At 50.0% G+C, this 18,772-nt stretch overlaps 1 protein-coding gene across 1 annotated transcript in view; it reads left to right on the top strand.

The window, feature by feature from the left end:
• LOC8031167 (ankyrin repeat and KH domain-containing protein 1) overlaps positions 1–18,772 on the top strand; it is an 88,930-nt gene that overhangs the window by 34,588 nt on the left and 35,570 nt on the right. The window contains 9 exon segments of the mRNA XM_042292621.1: positions 2,321–2,803; positions 4,670–4,787; positions 5,324–5,553; positions 7,772–7,915; positions 10,824–11,054; positions 11,851–12,109; positions 15,327–15,592; positions 16,561–16,836; positions 17,463–17,605. Of these exon segments, the coding sequence (XP_042148555.1) occupies positions 2,321–2,803; positions 4,670–4,787; positions 5,324–5,553; positions 7,772–7,915; positions 10,824–11,054; positions 11,851–12,109; positions 15,327–15,592; positions 16,561–16,836; positions 17,463–17,605 (2,150 nt within the window).

Below are 18,772 nucleotides of genomic sequence, written 5' to 3'. Positions count from 1 at the left end.
GCGCTCTGTCCAATCGCGTTCTTGCGATTGCGACATGGAAGAACGGCGACCACGCCGTAACTAGGCAGCCGACGCCATTTTGGGAGCTGGCAAAAAAAAGAGAAAGAATTCACGTTCAAAACAAGACTAAGATGGCGGCCGTCGGCCCAACGCGTCGAAAATGGCGAGCGCGCAAAGTTGGGGTTGATTTTGACGTTTGACCGTCACTTGGATGCTATTCAGGCCTCGTAAATAATTGTTTTTAAATATTTCCCCGTTGTATTTGGTGCTGATAATTACAGAGAAGGTAGTTTATGAGATATAGAACCGAAAAGTAAGGTTTTCTAAAAATCTACTTTTTCGCGATTTTCCGGTTTTCAAAGCCCGCGTCCCCCCTTAAGTAGTCCAACCCAGAAGTCCTCGTTCAGGTGCTGAGTTTTCTTTAGCAGTCGCTTGACGACCTGGACTCCCTTTTCCGCCAACCCGTTGGACTGCGGGAACCTTGGGCTGGAAATAGTGTGGATGAAGTCACATTTAGCTCTGAAGATGCAAATTCGTGAGACGTAAACTGGGGTCCACCGTCGGTGCAAACTTCTATAGGAATTCCATGCCGCGCAAACATAGCGGATAGCTTATCCACTACAATTCGGCAGGTTGTTAGCGGCAGAAACTCGACTTCTGGGTAGTTTGAGTAGGCACAGTACGCCACCAGATAATGCTTGCTGCCATACTCGAAAAGGTCTACACCGATTCACTGCCAGGGTTGGTCCGGGACTCGTCTAAGCATTAAACGTTCCGATGGTTGCCTATAAGCAAAATGACAACATGTGGAACATTGGCTGACAAGTGCCTTGATGTCCGCGTTCATTTGGGGCCAGTACATTAATAGCCTTGCTCGCGCTAGGCTTTTGTTTAATCCTAAATGCCCTTTATGCAGTCGGTGCAACATCTCTTTACGGAGACTTTTTGGTATAGCCACCCTGCTGCCTCGCAGTAGCACGCCGTCGATGCACGTAAGTTCCGAGGAAAGCGGTGCAAGCTCTCCAACAACTGAATTTCCTTCTTCTAGGGCTTTTATGACTTGCCTTAGTTCTAGGTCGTCCCAGGTTGCCGACGCTAACTGGGCCTTCATGTTGTGGCTAACAAGGCTTGTGAGCACACCGGTGGCGTGGACGGCGATGTCGTCACTTTCAGCTTCCACCTTCTCTGTGTTCGGAACTTGGGATTCGTGACAGAGCATCTGCTAAGAGCAGCTGCTTTCCAGGAACATACTCAAACTTGACATCAAATTGCAACAGCCTGAGAAAATATCTTTGAAGTCGCGGAGGCATTTCACTGAAGCTCTTTTTTGCTATTGCTAGGAGCGGCCTGTGGTCCGTTTCGACAAGCACGGGATAGCCCAGCACAAACTCCCGAAATCTCTCGCAAGCAAAAGTTACAGCAAGAGTCTCTTTTTCAATTTGTGCATAATTCGCTTCGGCCTTCGACAGCACCCGTGACGCATATGCCACGGGACGCCAATCCTGGTTATGCAGTTGAGATAGTGCAGCACCGATGGCAAAACTCGACGCGTCGGCTGATATCTTTATTGGTTTGGATGGGTCAAATATCGCAAGGACAGGGGCTGATGTGAGCATTTCAATCAAATTATTCCACTCCTTGTCATGAACAACCAGCCACACAAATGCGTTTTCTTTCTTTCTCAAGTCCCTCAGTGCCTCCGTTTTTCTTGAAAGTTGAGTCAAAAATTTCCCAAAGTAGTTTAGCACACCGAGAAACCTCTGAACTTCCTGCTTGCTTGAGGGGCCTGGCATGCTGGCTACGCCAGCATGCCAGGCCCCTCAAGCAAGGCACTGTCACCTGACAAATAATCATACATTTTTTTTGTTTGCTGTGGAGTCGTATTTGCTGAACAAAACAAATGTCATTTATCGTATAACACAGGAGTCGTAGGAAGCGGTTACCTGCGGCTATGTCCGCTACATTCCTTTATGTTGACACATTTCTTGTTTCAATGGTTACGAAAGTCTCATTTTGTCAATTCTATTACTCGTGGAACAAAGTATGTGTTTTACATGCCCACAACTTCCAAAATATGTGGTTACACTACGATGTCATTGTGGAAAAAAGAATGAGAGTAAGTGCAAGTTTGCTCGCACAAAACTAAGGCCTTAATAAATGTAAAGAGAGGTTGCCACGCTTTGTACGGTGCTATTCATGTGACAGTGGTAGTGCCACGTACAGACGACCGCAACCGTCGCAGACTTTGTCCGTGTGGACCCCAACGCAACTCGCCTGCTTTGGGAGCACCGAGCACCGACAACTTTCCGCTTTCACGCAGGAGCACGAGTCCGAGGGCGGCCGGACGCCACTGATGAAGGCGGCGAGGGCGGGCCACCTGTGCACGGTGCAGTTCCTGCTGACGCGGGGCGCGGACCCGAACCGCCCGACGAGCAGCAACGACCACGTGCCCCTGTCGCTGGCGTGTGCGGGGGGCCACCTGTCGGTGGTGGAGCTGCTGCTGGCCCACGGGGCGGACCCCAGCCACCGCCTCAAGGACAACTCGACCATGCTCATCGAGGCCTCCAAGGGGGGCCACACGGCCGTGGTGCAGCTGCTGCTCGACTACCCCAACCTGGCCGCCGGGGGCTCGCCCTCCGCCGCCGGCTCGGCCGCCTCCGCGGTGGCCGCCCAGCAGGCGGTGGCCACGGCAGCCGTGGCGGGCACCCTGCCCCAGCAGCTACAGCAGCTGCAGCAGCAGCAGAGTCAGCAGCAGCAGCAACAGCAGCAACAACTTCCCGGTTCCAATGCGGGAACCGTCGAGGTGAGTCGGCTCGTTTTGTTTGGGGCAAAGGGGGAACTTTGCGGACACCGCCGACATGACAGAACGTACGATTGCAATGTCGTGCAATCGCAAGCTTGCGAGATTCACACTCGCGTTGCTGCGCGTGTCGGAGTGTACAAAATGCAGTGTGTAAGTGTGGCTGCTTTATTATTATTTTTTTTTTTTTCCAAGCGAGGATTTAAAAAAAATTGTCAAATCTTTTACTTTTTTTTTCTTTTTTTTACAGTCCTAAAGAACTTTTATGTTTTGAGTTGACTACACTTCCTTAGTATAGAGAAAAGAAAAAAAATTATACAAATACTTTTTTTATTTAATGAACTTATAATAACCTCGATGAATGTTATGGTAAAATACGCTCGCAGTTTGGAGTGCGCATCTTCCGCTGGCAGATCCGGCTCAAGTCGGTGATCTTCCACTCGCATATATGTGGCAGCGCCTACCCCGTGGAGCGCCTCCAGCCATGCCGAAATTGCTCATGAAATTTAGGGGAGCGTGTGCGGAAGTCGACAGAAGCGCGCCACGTCATTTCCTTTCACTCGGCAGTACACATGCGCGGCAATGTCGCCGGACCGGCCAAATCGTTGAGTTGGATCTGCTTGGATGCATCAGTTGTTTGCGCGGGATGGCGATGGCTCAACCGCTCTTACCTTGCTCACTCCTGCCGTAGTAAATTGGCTTACTCCTAGCGGAGTGAGCCAAATCATAAGCGCCGACATCTGTGTTTCTGAGAGGAAAAACGACAAAAAGAACAACAGAAAATCCGAAGAAAACAGACGCAAGGTTGGGCGTGTCACTTTTGCCGCAACAAACTGTTTACCTTTTCACGTCGCACGCCGTCAGCGTTTTCACGTGCGATAATGCAAGAACGGTCTAGGCAATGACCGTGCAGGTGATATTAGTGACATTATAGTGACCGGTCGTAGGAAAGCTCAGTCGGCTGAGGCAATGGTCAGTTTTGTCAAGTTCGAGCAACAGCCATTTTGAGCGGTAGGCCGTCTCCGCCGGGTCGCTCCAAGAAAAAAAAGTCCATCTTCCGCTCGTGAGCTCATTTTTGCCTCCCTCACGGCTTTTGGAAAGCGGTCCGGACTAACCAGTGGAATTCACCATAAGAACTACTAAAACGGGAACTAAAGAAATGGTGCCTAACGTTTTAATTTTATCTACCATAGCCCAATTTTGTTTTAGGCATCATGTTTTATCTTTGCTGCATGTTGTTTTTGCTTTGATATGAAGTGTTTCAAGCGTTTCTGATATTGTTTTGTTGACGTATAAAAAGCAACTAAATCCCAGTCTTCTTTTTTATGGCCTAGACGAGTTTTGTTTTCACGTTTGGTTATGCACAAAAATACATTTCAGTTGTTTCTTTAAGCCCCTCTCAAAAGAAGAAGGCTGCTTTTATTGGCTAGTAGAATCTTTTGTTTCATTTTTATCTGAAATTAATGTATATTATTAATGTTATTTCTGATGCTATTACGTATTGAAGTGTGCAATATGCAAACCTATCCTTCCCTGCCCATTTACCCAAATTGCGTGTGGTATTGCTCTGTGGGCTTGAAGCTTTACAGCCTTGTCACTTTAAATTACATTCTGCTAATAGTGGTTAAAATATAATAGTTCTGCATCATGAATAGCCTTGACAGCGAAAGAGGAACCCACGACCTATTGACTTCTTTGCAGCGTTGAACTTAGGGATTGCACCATGTCGTTCGATTTGAACCAGAATTCGCACAGCCCTCTTTTAAATCCTTTTAAAAATATTGATAAGAAAAATGTAGTTTGTTATTATTTCATCTTTTTCTTTCGGGCACGTCGACACGCCGCCTGACATTGCGCGTGCGTGTGCAGGCATCCCCCCGGTTCGGAGGCCACAGCCTGCAGGTGGTTCCGCTGACGGAAGAGCAGCGGGTGGCCGCCCTGGCTGCGGCCGCGGCCGGCCATCCCTTCCTGCCCCACGTCGCTGGAGGTGAGTGGGGCCTTTGCCGTTGCAGGAATGCGACGTTATCTGCACGGCAGCCGTGTCATGGATGCAGGCACGGTGCCTAGAACACCTCTCCGACCGGTGTGTCTTGTGCGTCTTTGTTTGGTCTCTTGATTTCTGCCCGACGATGTCGCACTCGAGTCGCGTTGTTACCTGCTGCGTCGCCGGCGATGGCACGGCGGTGGAGGGATGTGTGCAGACCCCTGGTCTGCCTTTCTTTGCTCGGCAGCTACTGCCTGCAGAAACTCGGGCGGCCACGGCAACACTCGCATTTGCTCGTCCTTTTTGTCGGACACAGCCAACTGCCAGAATTGCGGCATGCGACGGCGAGGCATGCCGGCGCCTGCGGTGTAATTTGTTGCCACTTTAAGACTAACACCTTCGATGCGTAGGCAGCAGGACCGCCATACACACCGGTCGGAAGATACGTACCAGGCACCTTGTTCAACGTAGCTCTGCTCTGGTGTACAGTCCGCCGGCAGCTCATTACGTGGGGGTCTGAGCGTGTTTCTCGGTTGCAGCGGGCTCTCGCGCAAGTGCCACGGCGGCGACGTCCTCGTCGACCGTGGGTGCGCCCTCCCCCGCCTGCCCGGAGGTGGCTGCGACCCCGGTGTCCTGGGGCGGTGGCAAGCGCAAGGCGAGCGGGGACTCCGGCGGGCCCCCGCCCCTGGTGGTGTGCGCCGGCTCCGCGGGGGCCAGGCTGGCCACCGAGCAGGAGAGGCACCAGCAGGCAGCCGCGGCAGCTGCTCAGGTGGGGCCTCCCGTCGAAACCCCCGGCCCTCTTTTTCGGCACGCAAGCAGGCACCTCAGAATGACTCAAAATCATTAAGCAACATGTTGCAGAGTATGGAAACGGCGTGAAAACAGAGATCAAAACGAAACTGACTCGGAAAAGTCTGATTGGTGCACTAAAATTCTAAATTAGCTATCGCGTTGTTGTTGACAGTTGGCCAATCGACAAAGGGCAATCGTTGGGCCTTTGGAGAGCAGCCCATGGAATGACGATAAAGATACCGTTTAGATTCAAAGTTTGCGACCTGTGCGGGTCCCATTTGAGAGCCCCGAAGTTCCGCGCGTGTCTAGGGTGCCGGTTCCCTTCTGCGAATTTCAACGATCGTGGATGCAGACTTTGTTGGAGTTGGTACTGTCTGCGGCATACCTGCCGTTGCCTAAGGGCCAGTTTATACATTTGCGTTTGACCCCCGAGCGACTGCACTAAGACTACTTGGGACGGCTTACGATGCAAGAGCAGACTGGCACACTGGTTCCTCCCATCGGATAGCCTTGGAACTCTTGTAGTCCGGTATAACTAGACTGCAAGTTTTATGGCAAGTGTGACGTTAAGTCTACACACTATCGATGAGAAATAGTATTTTACGGCAAAACCTCGTTGATGTGTTCCCGGTTCATGCGATTTCCCGGTTCATACGTCCACGAGTGACGGCACGGGAAACGTCCCTTAGAGTTGATCTGTTTTTTTTCCGGTTCATACATTCCCGGATAACACGATTTCCCGGAAAGTATGCTCAACATTCTGCCAGATGTCAATCGAATTATACGTTGTTTTGGCAATCAACGTTGTACTCGCATATTTGAAGCTCCAAACATCCAGTCTCGACGAACGGGTGTCGAGCAGCCGTCCACAAGGGCATACAACATGGCGCACACGTGGTGCTTGAGGGTGCTTTGATGGCAATTGCAGATCACACAGCACAGTTTTACTGTCTTAGCTCATTATTCGATTAGTCGAAGGAATTTTCCTATGAAATAATAACAAAGGACTCCAAATACATACTTTACGCATCTCGATCGCGACTCCGGCGGCTGGGCGAGAATCTCTCCACTCTTCGCCGGCGTTCTCGGCTGTTGATGGTTAGCATCCGCACCGCTTCATCGGCGTGCTAACTGCTTGTAACAACAGCGCATCCATCTGATGCTGTCATTCATTTTCCTTACGTCAAGTCTACCGCACGCAAAAGTGGTAGGAATGCTGTCGTAACGGGCAACCGAAGCAGCAGCGTAAAAATCGAAACCTGAATACAGCTGTCTACCGATCGAGCTTTGCCCGTGCGAGTGCATGTTCACTGCAGTTGTCAACACCGGAGCAGTATGTTTGCTTTTGGCTTTTCAAGCGTTTGCAAAGTAGACGATTGATTATGGATCACTTTTGGTAACTCCAGCAAGCACTTTGAGCCCTTGTTCGGAGGGTTGAAAGCACCGATTGAAAGAGTGCGCAAGAGTAACTCTAGACTAGGACGTACGAGGGAGTACTAGCGGTAGTAGTAAATGAATGAATCTGCCATTTCTTCGTTTCTTTCTTTGCGTTGGTTCAGCTCCGGTTGCTTATCAAGTCCGCCCCAAGCCCGTGCCATCCCATTTCGCCATTTTTCCTGTGTCGTGTAGGCTCATTTCGTTCTGCAATGGCATCGCGAAAGCGATTTCATCGCAGATAGGCTTGTTTTTGAACTATTGCTTGTTTTTCTTTTTGGGTGTGTGTTTGCTTAAAAATGTTAAGTCTGGATTGTATGTTTTCCCGGGTAATAGGGTTTTTTTTCATTGGGTTTCTTCAAAATGTATCAACGAGGTTCTGCTGTATAATGTTGTCAGAAATATTTTAAGCTCGTGGCGAAGAGTGGTACGTAAAATATATGCAGATCTCGAGTGTTTCCGGGCTACACAATAGATGGCACCAGTCCGTTGTTTCGTCGGTAGAGAGCCTAAATTTAAGAGAGGAAGCAACTAAGAACATGAAGAGCGTTTATATATGACGACGACACCGCTTGCGCAAATCGGTTTGTATCTCATATTGCAAATGCAGCCCATAAACCACTCGACGCTGTTCGAGCTGTGGGGAACGCCGTAATCTAGGCACACCGCCCGTTGCAAGTCGTTGCGAGCGGTCGTAGCACAGTCGAACGCGAGCTCACGAACCCGCCTTGACGGTCGTTGTTGTCCGGTGCGCGCTGCAGGGTCTGCGGCCAAGCGAGCGACTGGAGGCGTGCATCAACAGCATGATGCGGAGTGCGGAGCTGAACCACCCGAGCAGGGAGGAGCAGATCCTGCAGAAGCAGCAGATCCTCGAGGAGCTGCAGAGGGTCGAGAGGGAGCTGCAGGTGGGTCTGCTGGTACCCTTCGGGCACTCTGCACGTCCTGCACAGAGCACGTCCCGCACAGAGCACATCCATTCGCAGACGTTGCGGTATGGCTGGACGTGCAATCGGGCTTTCTCCATGAGAGGAGCTCTATGCTGCCCCTCGATGTCAGCATAGTGCAGCTGGATTGCGTCTTCAACTGGTGTGCCTACCGCGTTCAAAGAAAAGTAGTCACTCGATTTCGGCTCGGTGATATCGCAGTAGTGTTGCGCTGTCGCCGGTTGCGATCCTGGCGGCGTCCCAACAGCTCTGGTGGGTGGGGTAAACGCCCAGTCTGCCGCAGGTCGTCCTCCAGTTTGACAGTCCACGGAAGCTCTGGCAACCGGGAGGATGTCATAACTACGGTGACACTCGTGTTTGCTCGTGCTTTTTGTCGGTAGTCCTACGACCAACTGCCAGGATCGTGACGCTTGACGGCGTGACGCTCCGGCTCCCGCGACGTCATTTGTTGCCACTTCGGGGCCACTTTTGATGTATGGGCGGGGGTAGAATGCTGAATGCACTAGTCGGAGATGCGCTCGAGGTACCATGATGTTGGGGACCAAGAATGGAACATTAAAATTCGGGCTTAACCTTTTGGATCTTTGGTGGAGGGATAGAGCCTTTTGCGAGTCTCCCTACGACAGTTGAGTGTTCTTCATGAGTGAGTCTGCCCTAAAGCTCTACAAAGCGAAACGTGAGACCAATGTAAAGAGGGAACGAGATCAGTCTCCTACTGTTCGGCTGAACCTGCAAAAAGTTTTCTGGTTTTCAATGGTCTCTTGCTGTACCCGAGCCGGTAAAAAGCTACGGCAGTCTACTCTTAGTTGTTGCCTGGCTCGGAGCGCACATGAGTGCAGTGTGGCTCGAATGCGCACTTGGCACTTGTAGACACTGTTACGTATAAGGGGGCGATCGATAGGTGTTACCTCGTGGGCTTTAGCTTTTTTATTCAGCTTTGGAATTCGAAGTTGTTGCATTCAAATAAAAGTTTGGAATCTCCTCTTTCCCAGGAGTATGTAACTTTTCACGATAGTCCACATCAGTGGTGATGCACTACTCTTCACACGCACTCTAAACGATTGAGGGGGGTGTTAACAATACCAACTGCACGCTACATCAATAATTTCTTTGTCGGAAGCAACCTGTTACTCTTTAAGATGTTCCTTTATCTCGGCAAACAGCCAAAAGTCTTGTGGTGCAAAGTGCTGGCTGTAAGGTGCACGAGGCAAAACACCTTAAAACTGCTGCTCCTCCAGCGCGGCATTGGTCTCGTCAAGAGTCGCTCTCGATCATCTACGATGGCATGCAGAGAGTAGCGCACCGATAGCAGAAGCGCATCGCCACCGGTGCTGACTATATTGAAAGGTTTTGTGGTTCTAAAAAGAGATGATTTCAAACTTCAATTTGAATGTAACATCTTTGAATTTCATCGCTGAATACAAAAGTTACAGCCTGGGAGGCCAAACTTGTTGATCGCCCCCTCATATCTTATTGTTTTATCCTCGTGTCAGTCGATTGTTTTATCATTGTGTCGGTGGGAATGTCTGAACGACTACAGCTCCCTTGTTCAGTCACAGATGGCGACCGCACTGGGCATTGGCCACCCTTCCATACTCTCATTTTTAGACTGTAGTACGTCTACTTACTCTCATCTTTAGATTGTAGTACGTCTACTATGCATGCGCTCCACAGAAGAATAGATCCGTTGGCTTCCTTCATAAACAAAATACGGTAGCTCATTAACATAGAATTTTGAGCTAGTTGGTATGTAAACGTAATTAAAAACAAAAAGCGCAAAGACGAGGCCGAAGTAAAAGGTAACCAACTGGACACAGCGCTGACTCTCAACTGAAAATTTATTTATTTTAGCATTTAGCATACATAGCATACATACCACACCAAATAAATCAAGGACAAACACAAAAAATGCACATCACGTGTTTAGTACAACACTGTCACTGGTTTACCGTCCTTGCTCCATGTACTGCCGGTCTTTATCTGAAAGCTCAAGCGACGAGGTGCTAACACAGTCTGGTCCCAGTCTCGCGATGTCACGAGCTATAATTTCACGCGGAGCTGTGGAATTCATAAAAAGAGACTCCACTGTGGAATTCATAAAAGAGAGAATGAGGATTCATTTGAAAGCAGCGAGGTCAACCAGCGCTTCGTGACGGCGGGGCCGGCGTTTTAAGCATGTGGTATTCTTTATATAGAATAGCTAAGCGTGTCTTGCCTGGACAACAGACGAAAAGTGTGGTTGTTTGGGGCTCTCACAAAGAAATGCAATGGCGTGCCTGGGGGGGAACAGCCCCCCAATTACGATCGCCTGCGGCGCTGACGAAGGCACTAGTGCGAGCCTGTGATGTGGCCTTCGAATGTGCCTTCTGTGTGCGAGTTTCCGAACACTCGGAAGCGTTTTGCCGAGGTAGATGGCCGTGCCTTTTTCTGCACTCCAGACGTTTGTGAAGTAGAGTATGGGCAAATATTCGAACACACAAAAGGAAAATATCACATGGCTGACTTAAGCGAGGCATCAGAATGTGCATAAATGTTACTAAGGCGCTTTAAATGAATATCACATATGGATCCTCTGTAACATTAAGATGTCACTTGACGCCGTTCTGTCATATAACATTTGTATCGTGATCATGTGACATCAAGTCATGGTGTTGCCCGACGCCACAATGTCGCATCATCAGCGCGACGGAACCATCGAGGTTACATGGCACGAATACGAAAACACCGAGAGCTAAAAGGCAGTGCGCAGAGAAGACAGACACCCAGATGTCTGCACTTCTCGTCTGCTTTCTGGATGTAACTCCCTGAATGAGCGTGTGCATGCGTGGTCGGGCGCCTGATGGGGGTGGGGTCTTGCGCCGGTTTGCAGGAGAAGGCGCATGCGCAGATGGTGCTCTCTGGCCACCACCACCTGGTTCCCCCGTGCGAGGAGGTGGAGGAGCTGAACCTGCGCAATGCGGCCCTCTCCTCATCTCCCTCCTCCCCTCCCGACCTGGCCGCCCCCTCCTGCCACCTTCCCTCGGCCTCTACCACGGCCACGCCTCCCGTTGTGGCCGCCGCACCCCTGGGACCGGCTGCCGCCAAGCGGCACCTCGACAAGGTGCGTGGACCCAACCCAACCCCTGGACACCTGTCCGATAGATGCAAACAAAGTTGTATCAGAGTTTAGCGAGATCTTAATTAATCCCTGTTGTTTCGCTTTTTCCCCAGTCCTCAAGTCTTTAGTCTCGAATTTTAATTTTGTGCAATCAACTAACGTTTGGCTAATAATTAGTTTTTTGGAACTTCCCCAATCGAAGTCACTTGTGGGAGATTGATGAGGCAGCTGTGTCGTCTAAACTAATTAAACAATACCGTCAGCCAGGTGAACCCTCTATAATGAGAATTGGTTCTAGTAAAATATTCTACAGCATTGTACCTGGGCATCCTTCAAAGGGATGTTCATTATATAGAGGTTGTTTTCTATATTAACTCTGTGTCGGGGCAGACGTTTCATTCCTCTTAGATGTGGTTTAACCTTCATAATTCCAGTAAGCTGTCATGGTCATGCTGGTGAACATCTTTCACTCTTTCCCCTATTGCTGTGCACGTAATTGATCCTTCATTGGGGTTGTTTTTTTTGTATTCATAAGTGTCGGAAGTGTGACGGTTGATACTTTGACGAGGTGTGCCGGTGGCCCGCGTCCGAATTCTCAACGGCCATTCTCACTTCTCACCGAAATAGAGTATTTTTACCTCGAAATTACACGAAGCAAAGTGCGCCACTAAAATGCGCCTCGGACGAGAATCCGACCTTGGCCACGTGCAGACGTCCGCGTTTACGGCGAGCTTCGCCTTAAAGTAAGCCCATACGAGCGTCTGGAGCGGGTCTTACGGGGTTTCCTCTTTGCTTCCAGGCGAAGCCCAAGGCCCTGGCAGCGTGCGCCCCCAAGGACACGGCGTGCAGCCTGGCGGTGGGGCCGTCCCCCCTGTGTGCCCCCTCCTCGTCGTCCCAGCAGGGCTGCGTGCAGTCCCCCCAGGGGGCCCCCTACCCACCCTCCCCGCTGGGCCCCACCTCCGCGGCGTCCTTTGCGGCGCCCGCCCAGGGGGACGAGGGACTCATGGTGGCCGCCCCCGCCCGCACCCTCCACGAGACCCTCGGGGAGATCGTGTCTGGTGGGTGGCTTCGGTGGAGCTCATACACGGGCGTTGCTCCCGCACGCGTCTCGGCCGAGTCGCGTCTCTTTGGGATCCGAGCTCGGCTCTTTAGTGTGTTGGGTGTAGTGCCTCGAACGTGTCTTCGACTGGTGCGTCCGTTGCGTCGTCATTTTCGGTCCTTTGATTGCCGCTTGACAACGACTATAGTAAGTTACAAGTCAAGAAGGTAGCAGCAAATGCCCCTCAAAGGGAATCATATATCCCTCCGCCACCTCCGCATCCAATTGCGTCCCATCGTTTCTGTGACGTCGCGGCCAACGCGCAAGGAGGGTCTTGCCTTCCTGTACATATTTGCTTTTTCTTTCGATTTTGACTTAGTGTTGTGGAAGCCACGAGAGGGAGATTAGAGTTTTCTCTCTAAGGTGGAAACAAATACGACTATCGGGGATTAGGCTCCTCCTCCGATGAATACAAAGGCTGCTTTCAGGGGCTCGGTTCCCTCTCTTATGAATACAAAGGTCGCTTTCTTAAAAAGTGGAATCGGAAAGAAACTGGCATCACTTTGTAGCCAATATCTATCCATTGAAGTGGAAGAAGCGTTTCCAGTGAACTCTTCTTTCGACTGCGGAGGGATTTGAAGCGGACGCATCACGCTTGTGGGAGGAGCTTCTCCTACCCTCTTGGCTTGTAACCGACTATAGGAAATGTCTTCCTGCTGCTTGCTGCGACCTTGGCGGTGGTGCAGTGGCAGAAGTGGAAGCGGTGGACACCTGTTGGGCCGTAGATTGCTCTACGGCTCGATAGTCCGCTCAAGTTGAAATGCCTTGACGCTTGTGCTTGCCCGCACTAGTTGCGGTCGCCAGAGAAGCGACAAGGGGCAATATATATCCGCTGGTGTCTACGACGTAAATGGCAGCTGCCTCGAGACCATTGCACAACGGTGTAGGACGCTAAACACCAGTCGAAGACATGTCCCAGTTACTCTGGTTTATGGGGAGTTGTGTCGGCAATCGGTCGAGTGTGCAATCGAAGCTCCGAAAGCAACATATATATATTTTTTAGCTTTTGCATAGCGTTTTGTTTTTTCAAATAAATCTAGTATAATCCACAAAAAAAAAACAAAAAAAAAACACTCTCCAGTACAATGTTTGATGAAAAACACATTATTCCCAATTGACGGTGGTAAAAAAGGCAAAAAGAAGACTAACTTCTGTCAGAGCACAGGGTCAGTGGTTCCAAGAAGAGGCAACTTCAGTTTTCTTTCAAATCTGACTATTGACAAAAAGGAAGTTTATCTTATATCTAGTTTGTTCAGGAAAACATGCCATTGGCACTTCTGGGTCATGGCGAAAGCGACTGTCCTGATGTCCAGTTTGGACCATTCTGTTTCTGCTTCTTAGAGAAATAAAAATCATGCTTTCTAACTAAAAAAAAAAAAAAAAAAATTTATAAATTTTATAATGGGGGGGGGGGGGGGGGGGATGGGGCAAAGTGTTTGGAGCTCCTATGCACCCCAGCGACTATGTCTAGATGGTTAGTGGTTTAAAGTATGTTTTTCTAAGAAACACTTGTTTGCAAGGTTTGTAGCCAGTGGCATCAAAGCCACTGCAAACTCCAGCTAAAGAAATATCATTAGATAAAAGTGAATTTAGAATATGCTTGTGTTTGATAATATTTTTGTTTCAAAGCTTTCAAAAATTGGGAACGTAGCAAAAGTAAACTTAGAATTTTTGAGAATTATGAATCCAGTGCTGACAAAGAGCTTTCACCTTCCTTTTGCCATAGGCACTCCACACCATTGAGATTGCCGGTCTTAGCAGCCTATTAATATAAACTCGTTCTAAGCACGCACCCTAAACATCGCCCTCAAATATGGCGCCCAGTCAATACCCCTTATAGGGCATTGCAGTCTGCCATTGTGCACTGTTATTGCCAATATTGACAGTTTTGGTTTGTGGTTTTCATCCAAGTAGCCGGGGAAGTTTCGTGAAGCAGTCAGGTCGGTGACTTTGAAAACCTAGTTGGGCAGGCATCCTGTGGTATTCGTTTTACATTGTCTGGCCACCATACCTATTTGCTTGGCAACCGTTGTGGAGAATTCCCTTTATGCACCCTTCACCGCAAGGCAGCAGTGTCATGAAGGTGTTTCCGGCCAGGCCCGCAACCCCCCCCAGCAATCCATCCCGCTTGGCCACGGACGAAAGGGATAAAATGAATTCGGCCACGCTGATTTCTTTTCGGCCAGAAACTAGGGGACGTGCATATCTCGAAGCCATTTGACTGGGGTCTATGGGCTCCTCTCTCAGTACTACCATATTTGCACGAATATAACTCAAGGCTTTTGATGCCCTAGAAAAGAAAATTTCAAAAATATCTTTACTATTATAACGCGAGCTGAGGCCATGTAAATTTATTGCACTGGGGGCATAGCAGAAGTGTGAAGGTACTGGAAATCGAAGAAATAGCAGTATTTTTTCACTGCACTGATTGTCATTGCTCAGGTCCTTCCAATTGCAATCCACTTAGCAACTTCGCAGCTATGTAGCAGCATGGCGCCGCTTGTCTGATAGTTCCTTTTTCTTTAGCGTGAGCTCCTTGGCAGCTCACAAGCAAAGCAAGGCACGAAGCAGAAGCCCCAACACACAAATACCCGAGCACTCTAAAGCAGAAACTAAAAATTATGCAGGCAGAAAAAAAGTGCTGTTGGATTGTATACAGGATCACGCTCGTTCTTTAAACACGGATGGTGGTCTTGGCTTGGCTTGTGTTGTCTGGGCCTGGCTTGATTATGCTTGAATTCGCCAGTGCCAGCATTCCTGCGTGGCGTGCTGCATTTCTGCAGCATGCTTTTTCGGGTGCGTTGTACAAACACAAAAGCGACAAAAATGTTTTTTTGTTTTCTATTTCCCCCCTTTACGTGGCCCAATAGCTAACAAATACCCTCCCACACTCCATTTCTTTTCCTACCCAATCTCCTGCATCGAGACGCAGGGATGGCTTTCTCCAGACTCGTGCGCCTCTTGGCTGAACTCGCTTCCGAATATAACGCGAGGTTAGTTTCGGAGCACGTAATTTTGAAAAAAAAATTTGCGTTATATTTGTGCAAGTATGGCAGTTACAATCTGCACCATACACAATCTCATTGCGCTAAATACGCCATAGCGATCTTATCGAAAGGCCACACATGCGGCGCCAAAGTCGGTCTCTGGTGACACCCTTCCCATTGGTGGCGCAGGTCCCGCGGTGGCCGGCGGCGTTCCCTCCGCAGTGGCGGTGGCAGTGGCCGCGGCAGCGTCCGCCCAGGTGTCCATTACGGCGCAGCAGGCGGTGTGCCCCGACCACCATCACCACCACCACCACCATCACCACCACCACCACCCTCAGCAGCAACAGCAGCAGCAGGGACACCCGGGGGCGGCGGGACATCCCGGGGTGGCCCCCACGGGCCTGCCACCTCCGGCGCTCGCCTTCCACCCGGCCGCCTTTCCCATCCATGCACAGGTGGGGCCACCTCGTTCTAGCTCGCAATGTACTCGGAGTGCCAGTGAAGCTCTTAACCACAGTGCTTCCAGAAACCTTAGTCTATAACTGCCTGAATAGGACAATTGTAAAATAAATTGATGCTGTATTTACGCCCCCCCGAGTTCATAGCAGTTTCGTCCGCCCGAGCGTGCTGGCGCCTTTGCAAGTATTCGAGCCATTGTCGTTGAAAAGGGGGTTTTACTGTAAAGGGCACACGGGCTAGTTCATTTCCGAAGCACCTAGAGACGTCATTTGTCTCGGGTGCCAGGCATGTTGTTTTAGCACCAAATCTGTTTAGGGCTGTCTCGTAGCCACTTCCCGTTACGCACTCCTGTAATGGAAAAGAGTGGCACGAGTGCTGCTTCAGCGTTTAGGTAGAGCTCGTTTCCTTGTCGATCGAATGGACGTCCTCACCGAGCACAGACGGAGCATTCCCATCCAATCTGTGCCCCGCGCCGTCCTCCGACAGGTAATGCAAAACGTTTGCGGCAAAAGTGCTTGGTACCTGGGACGAACCATACGGAGGAGCGAAGGCCGTAAAAGCTCTTGTTTGCTTCCAAAGAGAACCATGCCTGGGTTTCTCCCTGTAGAGGGCCCAACTTTGGTGTTTGGTACAGTCCCATTTTTCCAGCATAGGAATCTTTCGTAACGTTTATAACTTTATTCTCTACTTCCTCTCCTCTCTAGGCGGGAGCGTGGCAATCAAGAATAGTTCCCCCCTTTATGAATCATATTCAACCAAGCTTGGTGTTGTATGTAATCGGTAATTTAGTTTGTAAACAAGTCTTATGCCTTTTTAGTAGTTATAAGAGCCAGTGTACCGACAAACTCAACCTTGCAAAAATTAGCTTATTAGGCAAAAATTGTTCGAAAGTTTGGTACAGTCGAGCGGACGGACGCTCAAGGGGGCGACAAGCGGGGTGACCAAAGCTGGTGGGTGGTTGCAGGTGGACCTGAACTGGCAGACGGAGAGCAACCACGACACTGCCCTGACGCTGGCCTGTGCGGGGGGCCACGAGGAGCTGGTGGGGCTGCTGCTGAGCAGGGGGGCCCACTTGGAGCACCGGGACAAGAAGGGCTTCACCCCGCTCATGCTGGCGGCCACGGCCGGCCACGCGGGGGTCGTGGACATCCTGCTCTCCCACGGGGCCGACCTGGAGGCCCAGTCGGAGCGCACCAAGGACACGGCCCTCTCCCTCGCCTGCTCGGGGGGACGCTACGAGGTATGCGCCTCCCTCCCTTCTCTCTCTCTCTCTTGCTTTGCATTATCGACCTGGATTAATTTGGTTACACGAGTAGCCGGTTCGCTGTTGTACGTAGGCACTGCTATGTGGCACTTGCTGCCCATAACGTCGTGTGCGGGAAAATACGACGGTCTGCTTCAATCAGTGTCTCAGTTTCGCTGACAATAGCGCTTAAATTAAACTGCAGAAAAAACGCTTTATTTTGGTTATTGACTTCTTATCTTTTATAGTGGGAAGGCGCGTACGTGCGGCGCCGGCATGTGCAGCATGAACTGTATGAAATTGTTCGTCTACGCTCAGACTGACCCCGGAGACAATCTGCCAGAACCTACCCATAGAAAGTTTCGCTGTAAAAGCTACGATAGACATTTTACCCCTGGACCTTGGTTACGGAGGGACCAGCGCAACTTGGTTTAGTGTGCTTCAGATAGATTTCATGCATTTAGTGGTACCGTGTTTTTACAGAGCTGGGTGACCTAGTTTTGGGGTCGATTTAAAAGTTGCCACGTCTACCTGGGATTTAACGTGTTGTGTTTTCGTCCTCCTGGAAAGTGGTGTTTGAGGCCTCCCTTCCTGATGACGCCGCATCTCTGTCCGTGGTGCAGGTGGTGGAGATTCTACTGGCACGTGGGGCCAACAAGGAGCACCGCAACGTTTCAGACTACACCCCCTTGAGCCTGGCAGCGTCTGGCGGATACGTCAACATCATCAAGCTGCTGCTTCAGCACGGAGCTGAGATCAATTCGAGGTGAGTGGCCCGGTCTGGCACGGGGGAAAGAGGTGTAAAGTCGCCGACTGATTTTTCAGACGCTGATAATTCGGACTTATTCAATATTTGAGACGTAAAGGGGGAACCGTGACCTACCTGATAGAAAGAGTGTATATTCATGGCCGATGTTTTCGGACAGCTTGAAGTTCAAAAGTTAAATTTTTTGGACAAAATCGTTGCTAGCGGCCAGCGGGAAACAGCACCGAGAAGCCGCCATTTTAGATTTTATTTTGGCTGCACATGGATTGGCTTGGTTTGGCAGAGCTACTTGAGTGCTTACTGCCAAGTCCTATCGCTAGGTGACAATATGGCGTTTTTTTTCTCTAGCTGTGCATCGTTATCATCATCATTGTTACCATTTTGCCTTGTTCATTCGCCATTGCAGTCGTGGACTTGCACCTCTCGTCTCGTCTTTGTTAATTGTATTTTTGGACTACCCTGGCTTGTACGTCATTGTTCCATCTGTTCTTCCGTTGCTGCGAAGTGTCGCTAACCATAAAGGCTGAACCGCACGTAAGCAATTTAGCGAGTGACGAAGCAAGCGACAGCGACAAGAGTCGGCGACGAGCGACAAAAATTTCTCACTGTCGCTCGTTGCGTTGCTCGATTTTTGGATTCCAGGAAAAAGTTGCTCATTGCCTTGGTTGCCTGCCCCCGTCGCTTTCACACGGTTTGCCTCGTCGTGTGACTGACCGAGCGACAGCGAAGCGGGCTGCGATCGCTTGTATCGTCGCTCGCCAAATTGCTTACATGCTGTTTATACAAAGCAGTGGTTCTCAAGCTAATAGAAAGTGGCCTAACAAAAACAGGCATAACCTAAAACGAGGCGCGCAGACGTATCCTGAAGCAAGGCACTATCGTATTTACTTGCACAATGAACGCACTCGCGTAATAAACGCACCCCCCAAAGTCGGCTTTCAAAATTTCAACTTTTTTTTCACTCGCGTATTAAACGCACCCCCAACTCCGACGTCAAAATTTTGACCCCTTCCCCCCACGCGCGCGAAAGGAACGCACTTTTCTATCCTGGTGCAGCGAGGTCGCGAATGCATGGGCAGCGTTGCAAAAGGCATTAAAAAAAATTTGAGAAGAGCCAACGGAAGCAAGAAAAAAAAAAAAACATAGAAAGGAGCTGTTTTTTTTTTT

This window comes from Ixodes scapularis, unplaced genomic scaffold, assembly GCF_016920785.2.
Source record: "Ixodes scapularis isolate PalLabHiFi unplaced genomic scaffold, ASM1692078v2 PGA_scaffold3__209_contigs__length_174095766, whole genome shotgun sequence".
NCBI lineage: Eukaryota > Metazoa > Arthropoda > Arachnida > Ixodida > Ixodidae > Ixodes > Ixodes scapularis.
Note: the sequence above shows the minus strand (reverse complement) of the source record. Positions and strands in the feature narration are given on the sequence as shown.